Source organism: Schistocerca serialis, chromosome 5, assembly GCF_023864345.2.
Source record: "Schistocerca serialis cubense isolate TAMUIC-IGC-003099 chromosome 5, iqSchSeri2.2, whole genome shotgun sequence".
NCBI lineage: Eukaryota > Metazoa > Arthropoda > Insecta > Orthoptera > Acrididae > Schistocerca > Schistocerca serialis.
This window is the reverse complement of record NC_064642.1, coordinates 318,326,313-318,353,494: the sequence shown is the minus strand read 5'-3', so window position 1 is coordinate 318,353,494 and position 27,182 is coordinate 318,326,313. Positions and strand designations below refer to the sequence as shown.

The following is a 27,182-nucleotide window of genomic DNA, read 5'->3' as shown; positions in this document are numbered from 1 at the left end:
CGTATCAACTTAGGGAATGAACATCGGTGAGAGTTTAGTGTGAAAAAGCTAATATTACATATGTGGTATATTACCTGGTTCGAAATAGGATTACGGACAAGCATACGAGTAAGAGATCCTTGCAGATAGAAATTAGAAAGGGAAGGCACTGTAATTGCACTTCGATAGATTGTAGTGATACGTATCATGATTTACTCGTTTATTGCAATAAAGCTTGGCATTTTCTCCTAGTAAGCATGATACTAATGAAATGACGGCTGTATGCGAAAGAAAGTCCATTCGTCTCGTTTTTTGCGGCAGAGTCACTCTTTTTTTCCCCAAAATGTCACGCTGTGCCCAAAAGGTTTTTGGGGACGTGCGTGCGTCCAGACTTTTTTTATGGTTTCGCTTGGCTAAAGGGTTTTAGCTTATAGATTTAGTGCGCAATTATATACGCTAGGAAGCGTCTCTTGTGTAGCTTTCTCTAGATCTCTGTTTATTTACTGTTAATATTTTTCACCGGTGGTACTACTGATTCAAGTTATGTTGTATTTTCGATTGTTTAGGCGTCAAAAATTTCCGCTGTGGTGAGCAGCTTGAATAAGTTGTGGTAGGTACATGACAATTTTAAATCTATGCAATCACTGTTTCAGCATGCCAAAACGAATGTGTAATTTTAATAGAAATACAAAAAGTGAGTTTCATTTAACAGCGGTAGTGGAGAAACCGTTAAATATACGTGTGTTTTCCTTAGTGAATAAGATAATAATAAAATAAAATGAAATTTGAATCAGTGAAGGACTTGCTCATTTTCAAAAAACATTTTTTATGTTCACATTTACGATAAAATGTCAAAAGAAAATGCCCTTGTTGATGAATTACATGAAAGTGAAAAGTACGATGACGGAGCGGGAGAATAACTGTAGAAAGTCATTTGGTATCATTTGACTGCATGCTGCAAAGAGAAATTTATATGTCAGTTAAATTTTATCAGTGCAACTTGCATCCGGTTTTTATCCCTTAATTGCCCCAGATTTTTTTCTGAATTTTTTGAAATGATCCGTTTTTTAATGAAGGTGAAATGGACATTCTAGTCTGCAACCACATGGCGTCCAATATCGTGCTGAAATGAATCACTGCCTTTAATCAGCATTGTTTCCAGAATGCTTGGAACTAATGCTTCACATTTCTAGCTACGCTTGATAGTCTAAAGGAAGGAATCAGCTCAAGACTCGTCACTGTGTTCGCAGTCCTACAACCTGAATGGTTTCGAGCTGACGCAATGCTCGAAGTGCAAGATCTTAAACTCCCAATGAAAATTGTTAAACTTCACGCGGAAATCCAACAAATATCAAGTAAATCGCTCAGTACTCCTACTAGTTCTGAAGCCATCAGTTTTGAACGTGACCAAACTTTTAAGTTTTAACCCGAGTCAGTACCTAACACTGTGTAGTAACAGAACGTGTGTTTCCACCGATTTCTGGAGCCAGAGTTCCCTCCGCCCGAAGACTCACGAGCCTCCTCTGCAAGCAGCGTTCAAAGCGAATTCTTTATTTAGGGGCGGCCTCCATCCACGTTCAGAGCAAATTCTTTATTTAGGGGCCGCCTCCAACCAATCAGCTACGCCAACTAAGCCAATCACAGATGCTGAAAAAGCGTGGGCAGTCGTTGGCACTCAGTTCTTTCATATCAGAGAGGAAGTTTCAGAGTGAACTACACTCATGCTCATAAATTAAGGATAATGCTGATACATGGTGAAACAACGCTCTGGTGGGCGGTTTGCGGGTTTAAATCATCTCGGGGTATGACGATGCGGTGCATTTGACCAGCGGTCGTCGCATGGTGACGCTGGCAGCAGTCCACATACACAGAGGTGTGTTGGTGCATGTCATAGTACGGTGCAGCGAGTAAGTGAGCAGATGTTTTCAGACGTGCTAATGGTGACTGTGTGTTGAAAATAGTTCAAAGAAATATTGATGACGTTATGAGGGGCGGAATACAAGGGCCACTGCAGGCTGGTCAAACAGCAGATCACAGCACGGGCCCTCCGTGTGCCACAAAGTGTGATCTCAAGATTATGGCAACGACTCCAGGAGACAGGAAACGTGTCCAGGCGCTACAGTACGGGACTTCCACAGTGTACAACACCACAAGAAGACCGATATATCACGATCAATGCCCGCAGACGGCCACGGAGTACTGCAGGTAGCCTTGCTCGGGACCTTACCGCAGCCACTGGAACAGTTGTCTCCAGACACATAATCTACAGACGACAGAACAGACGTGGTTAATTCGCCCGGAGACCTGCAAGGTGCTTTCCACTGAACCCTGGTCACAAGAGAGCCTGTAAAGCCTGGTGTCAAGAACACGGTACATGGTCATTGGAACGGTGGTTCCAGGTTATGTTCACGGAGGAGTCCAGGTATAGTCTGAACAGTGATTGTCGCCGGGTTTTCTTCTGGCGTGAACCAGGAAGCATATACCAACCCGTTGATGTTCTTGAAAGGAACCTGTATGGAGATCGTGGTTTGATGGTGTGGGGTGGAATTATGATTGGTGCACGTACACACCTGAATATCTTTGACAGAGGAACTGTAACAGTTCAGGTGTATCGGGACGTCACTTCGCACCAGTAAGTCCGCCTTTTCATGGGTGCAGTGGCTCCCACCTTCGTCCTGATGGATGATAACCCACGGCCCCACCGAGCTGCCATGGAGGAGTACCTTCAAACAGAAGATATCAGGCGAATGGAGTGGCCTGCCTATTCTCCAGACATAAACCCCACCGAACACGTCTGGGATTGTCTCGGTCGACGTATCGCTGCACGTCTTCAAACCCCTTCGACACTTCAGGAGCTCCGACAGGCACTGATATGAGAATGGGAGGCTATACCCCAGCACCTGCTCGGCCACTTGATCCAGAGTATGCCAACCAGTTGTGTGGCCTGTGTACGTGTGTATGATGATCATATCCCATATAGATGTCGAGGCACATCTCAGGAAACAGTGGCGTTTTGTAGCACATGTGCTTCGGAACGGTTTTCTCAACTTATCACCGATACCGTGGACTTGCAGATTTGTGGCGTGTGTGTTCCCCTATGTGCCTATGCTATTAGCGCTAGTTTTTTGTAGTGCCACGTTGTGTGGCACCACATTCTGCAATTATCCTTAACTTATGAGCATGCGTGTAGAAGGCTCTATACACGATCCGACAGGATAAGACCAAAAGACTTGATTTTAAAAACGGCTGGATGGTGCGCTTCTGCCGTTGAGACTTGCATCCGCCATCCATTATTAAAAAAAGCCAGCGGATTTTTCCTCGCTGGCGAAACTCGGCGGTCGTTGACTTCAGCGAGGTGTCACATATGGTACTGGATTGTTCGGATCCATGGAAGATAGTCAGTAGAGTGTCTCTAAAGCAATCGAATAGCTGTTGAATTTCCCATTATTTTATTGGTTGTTGGCATTTTTGGTTGATGGGTGTCACTGTACTAGAACTCCCATTATTTTATTGGTTGTTAGCGTTTTTGGTTCGTAGTTGTCATTGTGCTAGAAGCGTACATTTATTCGCCATTGTCCAACTGCTTAGTCTCTAAACAATGGAAAAATAACACTTTTAAAACGTACATGTTTGCTGAAATGCGGGTTGTGTCCCGCTGCCAGCCCGCCCCGTGCTGGAGAAGTGTAAAGACAGTAAGGAAGGCGGCGAGACTCACTGCGCTTCGTTGACGGATCCGCCCTCGCAGTGGAACCTGGCGGGCACGGTGCGCCACTGCTTGGCGAGCGCCACCATGGCGCCAGCGTCCAGCACGCCGAAGCCGAAGAGGTGGTTGAACTCGAGGCCCACGCCGTTCATCGTCCAGTGGAAGCGCCGCTTCGCGTCGAACAGTGAGTTGCGCTTCGACGTGAGCACCGTCAGGTGCTGGATGTCCCGCCACGTCAGCTGCGGGCTGCGGAAAAAAACAACACCACACGATTCAGACAGGGTTGACTGCCTGCTGGCGTTTGAAATAGATGTCACAGATCTGTTGCAGGGAAGCTGAATGTTTCTCGTCGGCTGCAACTAGTGTGTTCCTGAAATCTTAACAACTACATAGTGTTGCCACAACCAAGAAGAGACTCTGTACCGACACGACGCTAGCAAGGGTGTTCTCGCGTCGGGGCACTCACATCTACATCTACATCTACGTGATTACTCTGCAATTCACATTTAAGTGCTTGGCAGAGGGTTCATCGAACCACAATCACACTATCTCCCTACCATTCCACTCCCGATCAGCGCGCGAGAAAATCGAACATCTAAACCTTTCTGTTCGAGCTCTGATTTCTCTTATTTTATTTTGATGATCATTCCTACCTATGTAGGTTGGGCTCAACAAAATATTTCCGCACTCGGAAGAGAAAGTTGGTGACTGAAATTTCGTAAATAGATCTCGCCGCGACGAAAATCGTCTTTGATTTAATGACCTCCATCCCAACTCGCGTATCATATCTGCCACACTCTCCCCCCTATTACGTGATAATACAAAACGAGCTGCCCTTTTTTGCACCCTTTCGATGTACTCCGTCAATCCCACCTGGTAAGGATCTCACACCGCGCAGCAATATTCTAACAGAGGACGAACGAGTGTAGTGTAAGCTGTCTCTTTAGTGGACTTGTTGCATCTTCTAAGTGTCCTGCCAATGAAACGCAACCTTTGGCTCGCCTTCCCCACAATATTATCTATGTGGTCTTTCCAACTGAAGTTATTCGTAATTTTTACACCCAGGTACTTAGTTGAATTGACAGCCTTGAGAATTGTACTATTTATCGAGTAATCGAATTCCAACGGATTTCTTTTGTAACTCATGTGTATCACCTCACACTTTTCGTTATTTAGCGTCAACTGCCACCTGCCACACCATACTGCAATCTTTTCTAAATCGCTTTGCAACAGATACTGGTTTCGGATGACCTTACTAGACGGTAAATTACAGCATCATCTGCGAAGAACCTAAGAGAACTGCTCAGATTGTCACCCTGGTCATTTATATAGATCAGGAACAGCAGAGGTCCCAGAACGCTTCCCTGTGGAACACCTGAAATCCAATATAATTAATAATCACTATATATCACTGCAGCTTCCTGACACAATTTTAATGTCTGACTCACTGCTGAACTTATCAGACTATCAGTATTATTTTGAAGTTACATAATATAAAATGCGAATTTACCTCTGATTAAAAATTCAGAGAGAAAATCGTGTAACAAATATGATTCCTGACATTGAGAGTTTACGGTTAAGCTTTCGACATGCCCTTGTGAATGTCAGCGTGTTTAGCATCGCTTGGCCCCGTCGATAGGTTTCTCCCCAAGAGCGCACATGCCTTACATGAAATGATGACGAGCAACTGATAATCAATGAAACAGGGATAGCCCTGGAAAACATGAGACCTGGGTGCTGTAACAAACAGGGTGTTCATAACTACGAAATGAAACACTGATATACATGTATCCCTGCTTATTACAATACTAGTTGTTCCCAGCCATGTGTTAAGATGGCTCAGTCTGCTGAAACAGAAAAGAAAGAAAAGAGCAGCCATACGTTTCTAATATTAACGGAAGTCGGTCATAAATCCCAGTCTACTTCTCCCCCCTCTATGTGTTTATCTCCACCTGCCCCTCTTTTTGTCCCCCCCTCCACCTCTATCTATCCATCACCTCCTCCCCATCTCTCTGTCCATCTCCTCCTTTCTGCTTTCTATGTCCATTTCCTCTCAGCCCACTGTCCATCTCCCATTCTTCTCTCTTTGACTTGAGCCTTGTTTATTCTTTTTGCAAATTTGGATTCTATAGCAGTACTAATCATTAGCCAATAAGCCATAAAAACAGATCTCTTGTTTGCTAACAGCATTTAACTATTATTTATATTGTCAGTGTACTTCAAATTTTTACACGTTAATGTAATAAACATATGGGCACACAGGCTACATATTTTTAATATATTTAATATAATTTTAATATTTTTAATATATATTTAATATATGTAGCCTGTGTTCCCAAATGTTTATTACAGAAGGGTGTAAGAATTTCAAGTAAACTGATCAAGTGGTTTTTGAGATTTTCGGTTAAAAAGTTTCCACTATTTATTTTACATATGTATTTATATATTACGTATGTTAAAACGTATGTCCTATGTCCGTCCTAATGCTCATCAGAGTATTTTGTAACAGTTAGAAATAAATAGCTTAAGGACATTACAAATTCTTTGATAGTAAATTTTCCCCTTCATATATTAAACATTGATTTACATATCACATACATTTAAAAAATACGTATGTAAAAAGAAGCACGTATTCGAATGCAACGTTGTGTCAAAATTTCGAAACAGTCGGTGCAGAGCTTTCAGAGCTTTACAGTTTTGGAGAAACATACATTTACATTTTTGTACAGATTTTCTCTATAATTATTACATTCATATTCATATATTATATGTCGTGCTGCAATAGGTATATAAAAACACGCATGTATTCAAATGTAACGTTATATCCGCATTTGAAAGTAACCGGTGAAGAACTTTCAGATATTTATGATTTTGAACAAAACATTTACATTTTTATATAGATTTTCTGTTTAATCATTATATTTATATTTACATATTACATTTCGCGCTCCAGTAGGAATATAGAAACACGCGCGTAATTGAACGTAGCGTTATGTCAAAATTTGAACATTATTTGTGAAGAGCTTTCTGAGATTTAAAATACTGAACAAACAATTATTTTCATTTTTATTTTCGTACTTTGCTGAAATACTTGATTAACAAATTATTATTGGATCAGTTCGATGAGAAACAGTACAGACAAAGAGAAAACTGAAAGTGCTTGGCAGATTAAAACTGTGTTTCGCACCGATACTCGAACTCGGGATATTTGCCTGCACAAGCACATCGTGATGAGTCCGTAGAGTACCCACCCGCGAAAGGCGAAGGTCCCGAGTTCGAGTCTCAGTTCGGCACACAGTTTTATTCTACTAGTAAGTTTCATATCAGTGCACACTCCACTGCTGAGTGAAAATTTCATTTTGGAATGAGAAAACTATAAACTGTTAATAGGGGTCGCTATAAATTCAACAAGGGAAGAAACAAATCATCAAATAATGGATAATTCACATAGATACCACAACGTTGGAATCTGCACATGATTTACGGAGAGTTAAATCTGCAGTGACCGTGTCCGCCAAAATGAACGAAGAACTATACACGCAACTAACATTTCGGATTGATGACTTACTAGCCTACAGACATTTTTGTAATAAACAAGTATGCATTTAGACCACTATTTTATTTCGTAGTTCGGTGAATCCTCTGATTGTTATCTTGTGTGAGTTACAACAGCCAGGCGTCATGTTTGCTAGGGCCAGCCCTGTCTCATTAATTATTCGTTGTGCGACACATTCTTCAATAAAGGCATGTGAGTCCGCGGGGAGAGCGATCAATCAGCGAGGTCAACCGATGTGGATCATTCTAACACGCACAGCGGTACGTCGAAGGCTTAGCTGTAACCTCACAGCGTACTGAGGACCAATATGCTGGAATCTAAATTCGAATGCAATCATTCTGAGAAGATTTGAATATCTGCTCAAGGTGGCGGCAACCGTTAAATATACGTAGACCAAAAGTTAACAGCTCTGCTTCTTCTTCACCGGGGAAGCGCTGTGCTACAAAAAATACTGTAGGTTGATAGTTGCAGTCAAGGCAAAGTGGGAAACCTCTGTGAACGAAAGAAGTTGTCTGTTCTCTAACTACCATCAGGCTGTTCTTGACCACTGCCCCTCCCACAAATTGCTTCTAGCCTTTTTTTTTAGGTCGGAAGAATATGGGATTGGAGACGTTCTGAAGTCATAAAATCGAAGAGCACAGACGCCCGAATCCGAAATTGCCAGCTTCTCTTCGGATCAGCGCTAGCAGGAAGACGACTCGGATGCATACGATATGCTCTCGGCACAGACCGCCAGTGATGCACCGGGTGATCAAAAAGTCAGTATAAATTTGAAAACTTAATAAAACACGGAATAGTGTAGATAGCACTCCGTCTTCAGGCCACGAGTGGCCTACCGGGACCATCCGACCGCCGTGTCATCCTCAGGGGAGGATGCGGATAAGAGGGGCGTGGGGTCAGCACACCGCTCTCCCGGTCGTAAGATGGTATTCTTGACCGAAGCCGCTACTATTCGGTCGAGTAGCTCCTCAATTGGCATAACGAGGCTGAGTGCACCCCGGAAAATGGCAACAGCGCGTGGCGGCCTGGATGGTCACCCATACAAGTGCCGGCCACGCCCAACAGCGATTAACTTCGGTGATCGCACGGGAACCGGTGTATCCAATGCGGCAAGGCCGTTGCCTATAATGTAGATAGAGAGGTAAAAATTGACACGCATGCTTGGAATTACATGGAGTTTTATTAGAACCAAAAAAAAAACAAAGTTCACAAAATGTCCGACAGATGGCGCTGGACAGCAAAACGTCAGTGACTGCGCATGACAATTGTGTATGAAAGGAGCTGTAATGAGAGAGAGAATCAGATGCGCCAGCAGTCGCAGCATGTTGAGGTTACCTGAAAAGGCGCTTTTAGTGAAGCTGTATTATCAGAATGGGGAATGTGCTAGTTCAGCGCTACGATCCTATCGCCATAGGAAGAGGATTCGAATGGGTAAAGGGCCGTAGACAAATGCAGCTGTGGCGAGAATGACTTCGAAGTTCGAAGCCACGGGTTGTTTAGACGATAGACCCCGCAATGGCCGACCGAGCACAAGGCGTAATGCTGCTGAGACAGTTCAGGAAGAAATGGAGACTGTAGAGGGTTCGTCTACGCACGGGGAAGTCAGCACTTGTGCAGTCGCACGTCGAACCGGCATTCCATACACTACTGTTTGGTTGGCACTTAGCCGTACCCTCCGATGCTATCCGTACAAAATCCATCGGCATCATGAACTGTTACCTGGCGATTTAGTGAAGCGGAGGGCATTTGAGATGTGGGCGTTTCAAAAGATGGCGGAAGATGACGATTGGTTGAGTAACGCGGTGTGGACCGACGAAGCTCATTTCACGCTCCGAGGGTCTGTCAACGCCCACAACTGCAGAGTTTTGGCTACCGAAAATCTTAGAACTGTCGTGGAAACTCCATTGCACGAAGAGAAAGTCACTGTGTGGGTTGGATTTACCACATCTACCGTTATCGGGCCTGTTTTCTTCGAGGAAATGCATGATTCTGGTTTTGTAACTGCTACCGCGACGGGTGGGAGGTACGCCGATATGTTACAGAATCGCATCATCCCCAGCCTGGCTGATAAACACCTGCTGGAACGTACGATGTTTATGCAGGACGGCGCTCCACCCCATATTGCTAGACGCGCGAAAGATCTCTTGCGCGCGTCGTTTGGTGATGATCGTGTGCTCAGCCGCCACTTTCTTCATGCTTGTCCTCCCAGGTCCCCAGACCTCAGTTCGTGCGAGTATTGGCTTTGGGGTTACCTGAAGTCGCAAGTGTATCGTGATCGACCGACATCTCTAGGGATTCTGAACGACAACATCCGACGCCAAAGCCTCACCATAACTCTGGACATGCTTTACAGTGCTGTTCACAACATTATTTCTCGACTACAGCTATTGTTGAGGAATGATGGTGGACATATTAGGTATTTCCTGTAAAGAAAATCATCTTTGCTTTGTCTTACTCTGTTATGCTAATTATTGCTATTCTGATCAGATGAAGCGCCATCTGTTGGACATTTTTGAACTTTTGTATTTATTTGGTTCTAATAAAAACCCATGTCATTCCAAGAAAGTGTGTCAATTTGTACCTCTCTATCTACATTATTCCGTGATTTATTCAGTTTTAAAATTTATACTGACTTTTTGATCACCCGGCATGTAACGAAAAGGTTGCAGAGGAAGGAAATCAGATTTTTAAGAAGCAAGTTGTAAAAGAAGATACAGAAAAGAAACGCAGGAATAAGGGAGTAGATAGAAAGTATAATGAATGTACCTACATCTTACGAACCGAATGTATAATTCAGTTAGATAGAACGGATCAGACTCGTGTTTCGAAAATGACATACACCTACCAGCCAAGAGGTTGATGCCCACTCGGAGGGCAAAGGACAGATAGGGAATCTGTCAGTAGAAGTAATAGTCCGTACGAGGCCGCACTGTTTCATGCATGAGGAAAGAAGAGGTACATGAGGAAAATTTGGCAAGGATATGGAAGGAAGCCTGTTCAAAACATCTGTCTTAGATCTGAAGCAAATAGTTTAGGGTAACCATAAGAACCGAAAATTGTTGTTGTTTGTATCAGCACCGGAACAATATGAGCAGTGTTTTATAAAAACTGCGCCACATCTCACAGGTCATGGCAACGGAGAATAGGTTTTTACATACAATACTGGGCATTAAAATTGCTACACCAAGAAGAAATGCAGATGATAAACAGGTATTCATTGGACAAATATATTATACTAGAATTTCACGCAATTTGGGTGCATACATCCTGAGAAATCCGTACCCAGAACAACCACCTCTGGCCGTAATAACGGCCCTGATACGCCTGGGCATTGAGTCAAACAGAGCTTGGATGGCGTATACAAGTACAGCTGCCCATGTAGCTTCAACACGATACCATAGTCCATCAAGAGTAGTGACTGGCGTATTGTGACGAGCCAGTTGCTCGACCATCATTGACCAGACGTTTTCAATTGGTGAGAGATCTGGAGAATTTGCTGGCCAGGACAGCAGTCGAACATTTTCTGTATCCAGAAAGGCCCGTACAGGACCTGGAACATGGGGTCGTGCATTATCCTGCTGAAATGTAGGGTTTCGCAGGGATCGAATGAAGGGTAGAGCCACAGGTCGTAACACATCTGAAATGTAACGTCCACTGTTCAAAGTGCCGTCAATGCGAACAAGAGGTGACCGAGACGTGTAACTAATGGCACCCATACCATCACGCTGGGTGATGCGCCAGTATGGCGATGACGAATACACGCTTCCAATGTGCGTTCACCGCGATGTCGCCAAACACGGATGCAACCATCATGATGCTGTAAACAGAACCTGGATAAATCCGAAAAAATGACGTTTTTCCATTCGTGTACCTAGGTTCGTCGTTGAGTACACCATCGCAGGCGCTCCTGTCTGTGATGCAGCGTCAAGAGCAACCGCAGCCATGGTCTCCGAGCTGGTAGTCCATGCTGCTGCAAACGTCGTCGAATTGTTCGTGCTGATGGTTGTTGTCTTGCAAACGTCCTCAACTCTTGACTCAGGGATTGAGACGTGGCTGCACGCTCGGTTACAGCCATGCGGATAAGATGCCTGTCATCTCGACTGCTAGTGATACGAGGCCGTTGGGATCTAGCACGTCGTTCCGTATTACTGTCCTGAACCCACCGATTCCATATTCTGCTAACAGTCATTGGATCTCTACCAACGCGAGCAGCAATGTCGCAATACGATAAACCGCAATCGCGATAGGCTACATTCGCTCCTTTATGAAAGTCGGAAACGTGATGGTACGCATTTCTCCTCCTTACACGAGGCATCACAACAACGTTTCACCAGGCAACGCCGGTCAACTGCTGTTTGTGTATGAGAAATCGGTTGGAAACTTTTCTCATGTTAGCACGTTGTAGGTGTCGCCACCGGCACCAACCTTGTGTGAATGCTCTGAAAAGCTAATCATTCGCATATCACAGTATCTTCTTCCTGGCGGTTTAATTTCGCGCCTGTAGCAATTCATCTTCGTAGTGTAGCAATTTTAATGGCCAGTAGTGTAGTTTGTACGAGGCTTCACTGTCTCATGCACGAAGAAAGAAGAATACATGAGGAAAATTGGACAAGGATATGGAAGGAAGTAGGCTGTAGTCTGTTAAAAACATCTATCTTGGATCTGCAGCAAATAGTTTAGGTTAACCATAAGAATCTAAAAGCATTGTTGTTTGAACCAGCTCCGCCACAATATAAGCAGTGTTTTATAAAAACTGCGCCACATCTCACAGGTCATGGCAAGGGAGAACAGGCTTTTACATATATTGGTGTAAAATACAACAAAGCACGGGAGAAATTGCATTTAATTGGGAGCATGAAGGTGAGGTTGCTGTAGGTTTAGCGTAGTGTGTACTGTACTCACTTGGCCTCCAGCGCCAGCGCGAAGACGCCTGCCGCTTCCGGAGCGGCCGCTGACGTGCCAGAGTGCGTCGTCGTGCACTTGCCGTACAAGTCCGTCGTCGCCTGGAACACACGTTGCACACTTTCATCTGGTGCATATGTTGTTAACTCTAGTCTCTACAGTACAGCCAGGTGCTTAGGGGAGGAAGTTCTCCTTTCTTCCATTACATGTGTGTGTATTGGACCGGGGACCTATCAACGACGGTGAGGCTTCGTCCGGCCGTAGCCCTCAGTGGTACGGAACCCAACAATAGGCCCAGCAGTCCACCCACGCCACCGCCGCCCCATACGGAACCCCGGGAGTGTCTAGTACCAGACGAGTGTACCCCAAATGTTTGCGTGGTAGAGTAATCATGATGTACGCGTACTTGGAGACTGTGTTTGCGCAGCAATCGCCGACATAGTGTAACTGAGGTGAAATATTGGGAACCAGCCCGCATTCGCTGAGGCAGATGGGAAACCACCTAAAAAGCATCCACAGGCTGCCCGGCACACCGGACCTCAACACTAATCCGCCGGGCGGATTCGTGCCGGGGGCCGGCACGTGTACCCGATCGGGAAGCAGGGCATTGGACTGCGGGGCTAGCCGGGCGGGTTCCATTACGTGTGATGCCTCTGTTATACGTTTACAATATTGTCAAAGAGCACGCTGTGTGACGATGACGGTTCTAGGCGCTACAGTCTGGAACCGCGCGACCGCTACGATAGCAGGTTCGATTCCGGCCTCGGGCATGGATGTGTGTGATGTCCTTCGGTTAGTTAGGTTTAAGTAGTTATAAGTTCTAGGGGACTTATGACCTCAGATGCTGAGTCGCATAGTGCTCAGAGCCCTTTGAACCATTTGTGAGGGTATGTGATATTGTTGATAGTGATCCGTGCGTTGGAGGGAGCGTCAGTTGGGAGGCCCACTTGGTGTGATTTGAGAGGAGTCGGCTGTGTGTCGGTATGGAGTTTCATCGCTTTTCTTCTCTCATCATCACGCACTACAAACGCGACACCTCATCCATTACAGTCCCCTACGCTGATGAGTTAAAACTCAATGTTTAAAGCCCATTGAGAGACTGAACGCAGCTTGCGGCGTTGGAACCATATGCCGCGGTAAGCAATGGATATAAACGCAGCACTGATAAATTGAGAAGCATCATTCTAGTGACGATATGGACTGCAAATGGGGAACTCGAATGCCATAAGCGACTTTTACAATGATTAGATTGTTATCTTTGGTACTACCATCTAGCAAACGGCTTACTGCAGTAGCGAGCATCTATGGAAAATGGTTGACAGATGGTGAAACCAGAACGGGCGACAAGGAGTTGAACGTCCACGCCTTATCACAGGACCTTGAGGTAGGGTTGTCGAGTTTGTAAACCAAGATATTCAGCGATACGTGACAATGGAGTACAGAGCTGGCACAGGTACAAATGATTTGGAGCACACCGTTCAGCGCACATTTCTGAACATGAAACTCTTAGCATTCGATCCCTACATGTTCCCGTGTTGATCCAGTGGCATCGTCAGTTATGATTACGGAGGCAAGAGATCATCAAGATTGGACTTGGATCAACGTAACCGTGTCCTGTGGTTGGATCGTTAGATGAATCAAATTTTTTGTTAGAATAGGTCGATGGTCGTGACCGGATGCGACGTCATGTTGGAGGAACGGCTGCTCGAAACAAGAATTCCGCCGTGGACACTGGCTGCTGGGGTAGTATTGTGGTATGGAGGAGATTCCCCTGAGCTGCTGTGGGACTTGTGATAGTAATCAAAGGCACCCTAGCAGCAGTGAACTACTTGAACATTATTGCAGACCAATAGTATCCTTTCATGCTTTACGTCTTCCCCGACAGCATCCCTTCTTCGAGTAGGATAACTCCCCATGTGTTACATTACCGTAACATGTCGCTAAGCGGTATTTTTCATTTTCTATCATTATTTTGTGTTTATTGCATTGTGGGTACTGGACTTGTGTGTTTGGGTGAAAAGTGTTGCGATTTTCGGATGGGTAGGTGCACTCCTGATGTGGTCTCAAGATCCTATTGCAAGCAGAAGGTAGTCAGTGGATCCACTAGGAGACGCGAGCCTCCTCAGCGAATCCTTTAGGAGAGGCGAGCCTCCCCAGGGAGACAGGCAGTCTTTGCGAAGTTACGCTGATGCCTGGTTTGTGCTTTTGTAGTTTGACCTGACACCTCGCCTAGCTGAGAGCCGGGGGCGTCATGCGGCCACTGCAGTCACTAGAGAACAATTGAGTCTGAAATTTTTGCCTATTCCACCTGAACATTAAAGACCAAGAGGCTGCATCAGTGCCCGACCACCGAGAGAAAGACGGTTGCTTTTACTCCAAAATTTTGGCTATCCGATCGAAATGAGTTGCCCCGCCACTTTGCTTGACGTGACGTGAAGAGCCTGACCCCCTGAGGAGAGACTGTGCAAGGCCTATACCAACATTGTATTTCTTAATGTGCTGTTTGTATTCCAAGGCCGGCCGGAGTGGCCGAGAGGCTCTAGGCGCTACAGTCTGGAACTGCGCGGCCGCTACGGTCGCAGGTTCGAATCCTGCCTCGGGCATGGATATGTGTGATGTCCTTAGGTTCGTTAGGTTTAAGCAGTTCTAAGTTCTAAGGGACTGATGCCCTCAGAAATTAAGTCCCATAGTGCTCTGAGCCATTTGAACCATTTTTTGTATTCCAAGAGTGGTAGTTTCTGCTGCATTTCCCTATTTTTTTCAAGAAATAATCGATATTCTTGTTCATTACATTGGCAACAGCATGGACTCATGCCCCTCCGTTGAGAATGTTTTGAAAGTAGAGAAATGGAGGCCTGCGAACAGAGATTCTACATCTACATCTATACTCTGCAAACCACTGTGAAGGGCATGGCAAAGGGTGCCAGTTATTAGACTTTTTTCCCATTCCAGAATCAGGGGAGAACGTTTTTATAGATGCCTCTGTGTGCGCTTTAAATGATCTAATCTTGTACTCAAGATCCCTATTGTGAGCGATATGTAGGGAGTTTTACTATATTCCTAGAGTCATAATTTAAAGGCAGTTCTTGAATCTTTGTATGTAGGCTCTCTCTGGATATTTTATGTTTATCTTCACGAGCCCTCCAGTTCAGTTTATTCATCATCTGTGTGACACTCTCCCACTGAAAAAAAAAAAGAAACTTACCACTCATGCTGCCCTTCTCTGTATACGTTCAATATCCCCTGTTAGTCCTATTTGGTATGGGTCCCACACACTTGACTAATACTTTAGGATGAGTCACAGGAGTGATTTGTATACTGATTACATTTGCCTTATATTCTACCAATAAAGCGAAGTCTACTATCTGCTTTACCCACGAATGAGCCTATGTGGTCATTGCATTTCATAACCCTGATTACATTTCCACTGTGTTCTACAAATAAAACAAAATCTGCCACCTGCTTTACCAACGGATCAGTCTATGCGACCATTCCATTTCATATCCCTACAAAGTGTTTGATCCAGGTACTTGTATGAATTGAATGATATTATAGCTATAGGATCCTATGATTTTTCTTTTAATTAACTGCACAGTTTTACATTTATGAACATTTAAAGCATGTTGACGAACCTAACGCCGCTTTGAAATCTTATCAAGATCTAAGAGTATTTATGCAGCTTGTTTCAGACAGTACTTCAGTACACATCGTCTGCAGAAAGTCTGATGTTACTATTAATACTGTCCACAAGTTCAGTAACATAAAACATGAACAGAAAGGATCCAAACACAATTCCATGTTGCACATCCAAGTTATTTTTATGTCTGTCGACGCCTCTCCATACCAGATAACTTTCTGCATCCTCCCTACCAAGAAATGCTCAACCCCAGTCATAAATTTCATTTGATACTCCATGCGATCGTATATTTTGTAAAAAGCATAGATGTGATAGCGAGACAAATGGCTTCCAGAAATCAAGAAATACTGCATCTGATGCCTTGCTCCAGAGCTTGCAGTATGTCATGTGAGAAAAATACGAGTTGGGTTTGACATGATCGATGTTTTCGGAATCCATGCTGGTTGGCATGTAGGAGGTCATTCTGTTCGAAATATCTCATTAAGTCAGAGCTCGGCTCACTGAGAGAGAGTCATATCGGACCGCCGTGTGGTGCTGATTGGCGCACGTTAGCTGATTTGGGGGAATGTACTTGCAGGTGTCACAAACTGTGGTGGCGCGATCTATATTCTGAACAGCTCTTTCCTTCCTTGCTTTGCTTGTGTTGCTTAACTGATTACGATTTTTGGCCTCTTTTTGACTCATTTGCTCTGAATTTGCGAGGTGTCCAGATGGGATGTTGCTGCGTTTTCTCCATGCAGTCTTCCATATCATTTGCTGCTCCCCCCCCCTCCCCCCCCACAATGATAGTGTCATTTTGTAATTTCATTTGAGGTCGTGGAGTGCTTTAGTCTCTCTGAATATGATATGACTTTTATCAATCTTTAACAGTGAAAAAAAAATCTGTTAATCTCCTTCACTTTGCTACAACGTTTCCATGGTTGGGTGACCCACAATAACAAATATGAGCTGTTGTACGCCTATGCTGATGTTCTCACTGTGGCAGTGGTTTATTGCTAAAGAGAACATTGCAACGCTTTCCGTCGACGATGCGCTTATTTGTTTGGGCTGACTACATCCACACATCGCAAAAGCGATACTGCAAATATCTGTCGAAAACACTAAGAAAACATGCCTGACGAGCGCATCGAGCAAAGTGAAGGAAATATATAGGAAACAGGCGATTAGGCCAGACTTCGCTTAGTATATACGGCTGGACGACTTGTCTGGAGTAGTTTTTTTTTCCGTGCGGCTAGGGTCGCCCGTCGGGCAGACCGTTTGCCTGGTGCAAGTCTTTCGAGTTGACGCCACTTCGGCGACTTGCGTGTCGATGGGGATGAAATGATGAGGACAACACAACACCCAGTCCCTGAGCGGAGAAAATCTCCGACCCAGCCGGGAATCGAACACGGGCCGTTAGGTATGACATTCCGTCGCGCTGACCACTCAGCTACCACGGGCGGACTGTGAGGTAGTGACAATGAATTATAGACAAAAACCATTCCGCGCAGATCAGTCTGACTGTTAGTGAAAAACCCATCAAACTCCCTATACCAGATCTTCAGACTGGGCTTCACATAAAAAAAATACGGCTTGGGGAACTTTAATTTATAACATGCCCAGATGCTGCTGTCGTAAAAACAGAATCGATATATACATATGGCGGGAGCCTTCCATTCAACAGCTGGCATCACCACGCCAGAGAATACATTCGGGCAATAACATCGTAAACGCTATGTAGCGCGAAATGATTTCGGCGGTAGGGATCTGTTAAAGGAATTTCTTAAAGGGAGCTCCTTCCTCTAGGGTAGCATTTTTCGTGTCTCCAGAATGAGATTTTCACTCTACAGCGAAGTGTGCGCTGATATGAAACTTCCTGGCAGATTAAAACTGGCCGGCCGCGGTGGTCTAGCGGTCGCAGGTTCGAATCCTGCCTCGGGCATGGATGTGTGTGATGTCCTTAGGTTAGTTAGGTTTAAGTAGTTCTAAGTTCTAGGGGACTGATGACCATAAATGACCATAGATGACCATAGATGTTAAGTCCCATAGTGCTCAGAGCCATTTGAAAAAAAATTTTGATTGAAACTGTGTGCCCGACCGAGTCTCGAACTCGGGACCTTTGCCTTTCGCGGGCGAGTGCTCTACCATCTGAGCTACCGAAGCAGACTCACGCCCGGTACTCACAGCTTTACTTCTGCCAGGATCTCGTCTCCTACCTTCCAAACTTTACAGAAGCTCTCCTGCGAAACTTGGAGGGTGGGAGACGAGATACTGGCAGAAGTAAAGCTGTGAGTACGGGGCGTGAGTCGTGCTTCGGTAGCTCAGAGGGTAAAGCACTTGCCCGCGAAAGGCAAAGGTCCCGAGTTCGAGTCTCGGTCGGGCACACAGTTTTAATCTGCCAGGAAGTTTCATTTTTCGTGTCTGTTACGCCTGGACAGATACTGGGAACAAGCTCAAAGCGTATTGCTCTCTCGCAGCTGATCAGTGAAGTGCAGTCCGCCACCGGTAGCTCAGTGGTCAGCGTGACGGATTGTCAATCCTTTGCGCCAGGGTTCGATTCCCGGCTGGGTCGGGGAATTTTCTCTCCCCCCCCCCCCCCCCCCCCCCCCAGGGACTGGGTGTTGTGCTGCCCTCATCATCGTCCTATCATCCTCATCGACTGCAGGTCGCCGAAGTGGCGTCAAATTGAAATACCGGCACCCGGCGAACGGTCTGACCGACGAGGGGGGGGGGGGGGGGGGGGGGGGGGGGGGGCTAGCCATACGATTAAACATAAAAAGCGAAGTGCAAGGCCATTTGTCTAAATAACGATGACAATCGAACGGTTGAACACAAAATTCAAGCTTTCACACCAGAAGTCTAGCTTTCTTTGCCGACTGACAATTCAGGTTTAATCTGAAGAGTATCATTCCCTGTCGCGCTGCTGAGGGTCTCATCCCTAACAACTTGTAACGAGCATACATTTGTCTCACTTCGATCACCCTTGCTATGAGAGACGAAAGGACGACAGCTGATATAGATATAACAAGCAATAAATAAACCGATAACCTTTTTTTCATCCAGAGGCAACCGGTTTCGGCACAGCATTACGTTATCTTCAGGCCCCCTATGGTAACGCAGTGGCTGAGCTTGTATTACCAGACAAAATATCATTCAAAAGCGAACCAGTATCCGTACCAGCACATTTAACACGGCTCACATTATTTACGATTTTTGAACAATACTCAAGAACCACGGAGACGCTTCGGGAACTCAAATGGGAATCCCTGGAGGTAGCAGACGTTCTTCTCGAGGAAGTCTATTAAAAAAAATTTAGAGAACCGCCATTTTAAGCTGACTGCAGATCGATTCTGCTGTTGCCAACGTACATTTCGCTTAAGGACAATTTTTCCCTTGCTCTATATGCGAGTGGAACAGGAAAGGCAATGACTAATAGTGGTACACGGTACCCTCCACCGCGCACCATACAGTGGCCTGCGAAGTATATATGTACATGTATATAATGGCGGTCGAAGAACTGACAGTGGATGACGAGATATATCGAGGGCCTAAGCCATCTGACGTGTGTGGAAGGTTGAGAAAATGTTGTTAAATAATGTCGTCGCGAAACATTGATTCTATACCCGGGGCCATGCTGATTTAGTTTGAAGTGGAAGACGTGAAAACCAATGATGTTAACTTTTCTAATGTAGTATTTAGTGGGGTTGTAGACATTCGTCTTACTTTATCAACAAGAAAGGGCTAGTAGCACACCTAATAAATATTTTAAGGAAGTCTGTTGAAACATAAGTAAAATCTCTGGAAACACACAGCTTCACCTTGCTATTTACTGAAACAAGGAGGTCAGATGAAGGTGATGCATTTATTTGGCCTTTTGATATTTGTTATTTAAACACAGGTCACAATTTTGAACTGATAATTCTATTTAAATACGGGATTTATTTGCTGCATGAAGAAATACTACAAAGAATAGGTGAGGTGAGGAAATAAATTTTTGGAGGATCCTTACAAGAAGCAAGGCCAGGTTAGTGGCACATTTGCTACAATGTCGAAGACAGTGAAATTCAAGCTGGAAGGAGCAAGGAGCAGCAGAGAGAGAGAGAGAGCGGGGACGGATAATAGGAGCAGAAAAATATCTGAATATGAAAGACAGGTTGCAGAGGCAGAGGGGTGTAGCAGATTCATAGAGATGAAAAGATTACAACAAAATAGGAAATGTTGTAGGAGAGAATCTGGAAAGACAGATGAGTTAAGAAAGAAAAATCGCTGTGTGCCCGCATGAGTGACATGCACTTCAAGTTGGCGACCGCGCATGCGCGCAAAGAACACCGAGCGAGCGAGTACTCACGACTCCGGTGTTGGGGTCCTTGGCGCCGTTGCTGAAGGTGGAGGCCAGCGTGGAGGAGCAGCTCTCGTCGTAGTGCGCGTTCTGGCCGTCGTTGATGGCGCTGTTGATAGACACGGTCCACATGCTGGCCGCGTACCCGTCGCAGTTGCAGTCGTCGTCCTCGCCGCCGTCGCCGCTCGCCCACACGTAGATGTTGCCCAGGCCGTTCCGGCCCTGCACAGCACAATGGCAACTTCGCTGCATTCGTCCTAATTCCTGTTATTTGGGAGCCGTAGCCCCATAAATACTGCGTAAGCCTCATGAAACATCCCAGGTGTAGACTTATCATCGAATTAGGTCCCATTTTCAGTTAACTACTATTATCCGTTGAAGTACAGTCATCACTTTTCAAGAAAATATGATTAAATGAGAAGTTTCAATTCTGTTAAGTTCGGGTACTATACATTCTTATAAAAATAGTCACCATGAGAAAATTGTTCAGGTTGTACCGTCGACGGGGGTTACTTTACACAGACCAGGTTACTTTACACATTTCCGATTAAATTCTGTTGAGCGCCGTACGTGGCCCGTGTTTGAAGTTCTGAGTAAAATGGCTGTTTGAGTAAGACATGCCAACGGCCCTTCCACAGTTGTAAGACCCTACCACTTTGATAGGGGACTGCCTGCGTCTACCGAGCACTCTTGGCAAGCAGGGAGCACTCAGCCCTTGTGAGGCCAATTGAGGAGATACTTGACTGAGAAGTAACCAGCCCCAGTCACGAAAACTGACAACGGCAGGGAGAGCGGTGTGCTGACCGCATGTCCCTCTACATCCTCATCCAGAGAAGGTAGTCGGCTGAAGATGACATGGCGGATGGTTGTTACCGGTGGACCTGTTCGGACGTAGAGAGAAAGGAGTAAGACGTACTGGACTTAATAGGTAGGAAAATCATAATTGCGCTGTTTGTACATCATCCGGCTCGGTGATGAATGCAGTTATTTACTTTATGATGCCTAGAAACTTTCATTGCTATGTCATAGTTATATTATAGTTGTTTTTCTTGTTAGTAGGAAATGTAATTCAGTAAGATCTCAAAAGGTGGGAACTGTAGGCGAAAGTCGGTCTTTGTTGAGGCATGTTACTAGCAAGCAGAAAACAACAGAAGATGTACGACTCTCACTTGGGTGGGGTAGCTTTATACAGGCTATTAGATGCAAACAAAATGAGAAAAGAAGAAAACCAAGAACTTTATTGCACATAGACAAAGTAATATCTTACGACGAGAGACAGTTAAGTATGTGAAAATGACAGGTGACCCAACATACACCTTAATATGGTCTGATGCTGAAGATATCCCAGAAATAAATTAACAGGGCATTGGACCTACTTGAAGAACCAAGGGGATTGTGAAGACGGTTTCTGGAGTTGAAAGAACACCTGAAATGGCTTATGTAAATATTCAATCGTTATTGAAATGAAATTAGGGTTAGTGGTACCTCAAGCTGTAGCAGAAACGCTGTAAAAGTAAAAAGTGAAAATGTCACTTTCCAAACAAAGCGGGACATTATTTTCAGTTTACTTCATAAAAACTTAAAATTGAAATGACTAACCATATTCCATTTATCCTTGTAATGTGTCTGCAGCTCATGGTCTTGAGGTAGCGTTCTCGCTTCCCGAGCACGGCGTCCCGGGTTTGATACCCGGCGGGGTCAAGGATTTTCCCTGCCTCGAGATGACTGGGTGTTGTTGTGTTGTCTTCATCATTCATCCCCGTTACGGTCGGAGGAAGGCAATGGCCTCCGCTAGGACCTTGCCTAGTCGGCTGTGTGGGTCTCCCGCATCGTCCCCTACTCTCCTCAGAGTGTGGGACGTCATCATCATCTTGTAATGTGTTCTGACACGTCAATAAAACTAGGAAAAGTGTCACGCCATTTCAGGTTTCTATTTTCTTTCCATTTAAAATGTCGAAATATGAGTGAAATATTACGCGACTTAATGGCTAAGCTCATCAGTCACTAAGCATACACACTACTTAACCTAAATTACCCTAAGGACACACACACCCATGCCTGAGGGAGGACTCGAACCTCCGCCGGGATCAGCCGCACATTAAATTTTCCATACGTGTGTAAATTTACGCATTTTGAGGCAGTACACTCGAATATATTGCTAACAAGGAACCACGTGAGTGTGAGTTTGCCAAAGGCCAATGATGTTTACGGCGTTCGAAGCCCCATATATTGTCTACCATGCAACCACAATACAGACTGCTGATGGAAACAGCTGGAGGGCCTGGAGGTATGCAGTGCTGAGCACAGCCCGAGGCGACAGTGCATAGTTGAACTGTTTAGTTGACGAGTAATATAGTTTGTTTGTTTTGTTTGGCTTTAGGGCGCAAAAAACAACTAGGGTCATACACGCCCGAGTCAAAACTATAGAACACGAACACAGAGAGGAGTTAAACGACTATATGTCAGTCCCAATAGACAGTATAGGAGACAGCTAAACACGGGCCCGTGGAAAAAGGGCTAATAACCATACAGAAATGGAGGTCCAAAACTAAAAATTAAATGGCCTCCGGCATATTGCTTCAGCAAAAATGAAACGCGGTCGACAGCCTGCGCGTCATTCACTTGAACGGCTGAAATCAGATAGCAAACCCAAGCTGGAACGTAAATTGTTAAAAAAAATTGCATTCCAGCTTAAAGTGGCGGACAGTTAAAAGTTGGGTCCAATGTGTACAAAGTGATGGGTTAGCGCCACTTAGCGAATGACAATGGCTAAAAAGGCAGTGCCCAATACGAAGCCGAGTTAAAATAATCTCATCCTGGCGGGAGGGCCGAGAGGAGGTCGTCAAAGGCGCTGGGAGAGGCTTAATAAGCTGAAGCTTATTCCCGTGAAGGGAGGACCATTGGCAATGCCAAAGGGATACCACCTTCCGACACACGGCAACGCAGAGATCATTGGAGGGAATATAGGTACTAGTGCGCTTAGTTACGAGGACTGCAGCATTGGCAGCAGTGTCAGCAGCCTCATTTCCACACTGACTGCCGGCCCGTGTGGCCGTGCGGTTCTAGGCGCTTCAGTTTGGAACCGCGTGACCGCTACGGTCGCAGGTTCGAATCCTGTCTCGGGCATGGCTGTGTGTGATGTCCTTAGGTTAGTTAGGTTTAAATAGTTCTAAGTTCTAGGGGACTGATGACCTCAGATGTTGAGTCCCATAGTGCTCAGAGCCATTTGAACCACACTGACTGACATGACCAGGGACCCACAGAAACATGACACTGGCTCCACAAAGAATGAGCAAGTGACAGTTTTCATGGACCTGCTGCACTAAGGGATGTGCAGTGTACAGCGTACATAGACTTTGGAGGGCACTGAGTGAGTCTGAGCGGAGGACACAACTGGAAAAGCCGTGTCGCCGGATGTACTCCGTGGCCTGACACAAGGTGAAGAGCTTGGCTGTAACAGTTGCTGAAGCTGAGACCAAGAAATTTTGCAGACAGAGAAGGAAGTGGCAGATGAAATATTCGAGTTTCTACAAGATGATTCCATGGAATGTGTGGTGTCATATACACTCCTGGAAATTGAAATAAGAACACCGTGAATTCATTGTCCCAGGAAGGGGAAACTTTATTGACACATTCTTGGGGTCAGATACATCACATGATCACACTGACAGAACCACAGGCACATAGACACAGGCAACAGAGCATGCACAATGTCGGCACTAGTACAGTGTATATCCACCTTTCGCAGCAATGCAGGCTGCTATTCTCCCATGGAGACGATCGTAGAGATGCTGGATGTAGTCCTGTGGAACGGCTTGCCATGCCATTTCCACCTGGCGCCTCAGTTGGACCAGCGTTCGTGCTGGACGTGCAGACCGCGTGAGACGACGCTTCATTCAGTCCCAAACATGCTCAATGGGGGACAGATCCGGAGATCTTGCTGGCCAGGGTAGTTGACTTACACCTTCTAGAGCACGTTGGGTGGCACGGGATACATGCGGACGTGCATTGTCCTGTTGGAACAGCAAGTTCCCTTGCCGGTCTAGGAATGGTAGAACGATGGGTTCGATGACGGTTTGGATGTACCGTGCACTATTCAGCGTCCCCTCGACGATCACCAGTGGTGTACGGCCAGTGTAGGAGATCGCTCCCCACACCATGCTGCCGGGTGTTGGCCCTGTGTGCCTCGGTCGTATGCAGTCCTGATTGTGGCGCTCACCTGCACGGCGCCAAACACGCATACGACCATCATTGGCACCAAGGCAGAAGCGACTCTCATCGCTGAAGACGACACGTCTCCATTCGTCCCTCCATTCACGCCTGTCGCGATACCACTGGAGGCGGGCTGCACGATGTTGGGGCGTGAGCGGAAGACGGCCTAACGGTGTGCGGGACCGTAGCCCAGCTTCATGGAGACGGTTGCGAATGGTCCTCGCCGATACCCCAGGAGCAACAGTGTCCCTAATTTGCTGGGAAGTGGCGGTGCGGTCCCCTACGGCACTGCGTAGGATCCTACGGTCTTGGCGTGCATCTGTGCGTCGCTGCGGTCCGGTCCCAGGTCGACGGGCACGTGCACCTTCCGCCGACCACTGGCGACAACATCGATGTACTGTGGAGACCTCACGCCCCACGTGTTGAGCAATTCGGCGGTACGTCCACCCGGCCTCCCGCATGCCCACTATACGCCCTCGCTCAAAGTCCGTCAACTGCACATACGGTTCACGTCCACGCTGTCGCGGCATGCTGCCAGTGTTAAAGACTGCGATGGAGCTCCGTATGCCACGGCAAACTGGCTGACACTGACGGCGGCGGTGCACAAATGCTGCGCAGCTAGCGCCATTCGACGGCCAACACCGCGGTTCCTGGTGTGTCCGCTGTGCCGTGCGTGTCATCATTGCTTGTACAGCCCTCTCGCAGTGTCCGGAGCAAGTATGATGGGTCTGACACACCGGTGTCAATGTGTTCTTTTTTCCATTTCCAGGAGTGTAGTCTCGACTGCGCAGACAGTGTACACGAGGTGTACAATTGTAAGGTGGCAGAATAAATGCCTGTCAATTTCGCATCTTGCATAAGAGTTTGGTACATCATAACGGGAAGGTGAATATGACACCTAACTTATTTTGGCGGTAATGAGCGGATTTGCCTATAAGTATGTGATGCAAAAGAGATGACACTCAATCGATGGTATTAACACACCACTCCCATATAATGCATGTCAATGAGCAGAAGGTGAAACAAGCAGTGAGAGGAAACATTTTGTGTGGAAGCAGGTGTGGGCAGAAGCAGAGGCCGAACCAGGGGAGGTACCAAAAAAAGCTCTTAGGGGGAGTCCTGCAGTGGTAGTCAGTGACTGGACAGGTTATGCATACTGGAGAACAAGTAACGGGCCACCGGAAGTAGGACAGAAAGAAGCTTTAGAAAACTGCATTTCGGAATTCCAAATGGATACAAACAAAACCAGTGACGCAGTTGATCACGTGAACAGCGAGTGGTACACAAGTGCGTATGCATGTAACTTTTAGACGTCTGGAGCAGGCACAAAACGTCCGATTGGTGGAAATGAACTGGGAAGGAGTAAAGTGCCGAGATTTAGACGCAGCTTAATGGCAGGACCCTTGCGATTGGCAGAGGGTGTTTCCACAAAATAAGAGGAACGCTCCTATTGGTCGAAAAAAGCCGTGACATGGAGAACGAAAGAACCCAGGTGGGGAGACAGTTTGGCTTCAAGAAAGACAAGAGCGAAATTTTCGGGAACTCTTCTCTGAACTGGCGTCAAGTGCAGAATGGGGCACATAACGCTCTGTACGATGCAGAGGAGAAATTTGTGTGAACACTGCGATTACTGCGGCTGACATTCAGCTAGATATTAGCTGTAGCGTCGTTGAGCTCCAAATGTGGAGAAACGAACCAGCCGGTTAGTTAATTGTTCTTGCGAGGACTGACAGGGCATTTTAATATGCACACTGCTTCAGCCACGCGCATGCATATGGCTATATTCCAAGACTAGGGATGAGTACATGTTTTCTTGCATAACAAGAAACGCAGGGAAAGTTTCTGCTGGAAAAATCAGCAAAGGCTTAATTAGTTTTTATAGGAATTTCAGAGGATTACAGCAGCCATGCAGATGACAGCTCATCACAGCTAAGGTAAATAAGGCGAGCAGAGGCGTACACTTGTTGGTTCACCAGCTTGCATCCACTGTAAACTAGAGCGACTTTGGGTAATCTTTTGCTCAACTTGTCACAAAACTAACCATCCTCCATAGACTTGATTGTCATCCAAAATAGTACTAAACCTTGAAGCGGAATTGGAAGATTTATCGTAGTACTGGCCAACATCATGATGTAGTCCTAAAAATAATTTTGTAAAGCTACTTCTAGTTAAAATTTACCATTGTTGTGTTTAGGATTATTTCACTTTCTGAGGACGAGATGCATTCGTTTGACAACTGTCGTAACATTGTCACATTGTAAACTGTGTAAATACGTGTATTTCTGTGACAAGACTGCAACATTAAACCAAAAATATTTACAGCTTAAACAGTCCTTGTTCCTTCCTCAAAACCTTACACAATGATTAGGGCACCTGAACGTTTCATGTCGGTTGGTGCCTGAGCAGCTGGATGACATGATGTCTTCACTGGATCATCTGGAACGGTACTCCAAGGGGGGTGAGGGTTTCCTGGATCTCATTGTTACTGCAAGTTCAAAGTGGTAACTGCATTCCAGTCCGGAATCGAAGCAGGAGAGCATGATGTGGAAAAGTCTGGGTTCACCTATGACAAAAAAATTCCATGCAGCCCCATCTGTTGGGAAAGTGATGTTAATGGCCGTCTGGGATAGCCATGAACCGCTCTTGCTGGATTTCATGCCACAAGATGAAACCACCAATGCTGACAGTTATTGTTCCATACTGTCAAGTCTGAGGAGAAGGCGCCGAGGAATTCTCGATGTGGACAACGTGATTCAGCTCCACAACAATGCGAGACCACGTGTGGCAATCAGAACTGCCGAAAAGCTCGGGGCCTTTTACTGGGATCTTCTGGACCACCCACCATGAAGTCCAGACCTCGGCCCTAGTGATTTCC

General features: G+C 45.8%; 1 protein-coding gene across 1 annotated transcript in view; it reads right to left on the bottom strand.

The window, feature by feature from the left end:
- The window catches only part of LOC126481920 (neuroendocrine convertase 2), a 1,488,910-nt gene that overhangs the window by 177,636 nt on the left and 1,284,092 nt on the right, over window positions 1-27,182 (bottom strand). The window contains exons 8-10 of the mRNA XM_050105880.1: window positions 20,105-20,317; window positions 12,141-12,241; window positions 3,695-3,928 (exon numbers count right to left, since the gene is read on the bottom strand). Of these exons, the coding sequence (XP_049961837.1) occupies window positions 3,695-3,928; window positions 12,141-12,241; window positions 20,105-20,317 (548 nt within the window). The remainder of the gene's footprint in view (window positions 1-3,694; window positions 3,929-12,140; window positions 12,242-20,104; window positions 20,318-27,182) is intronic.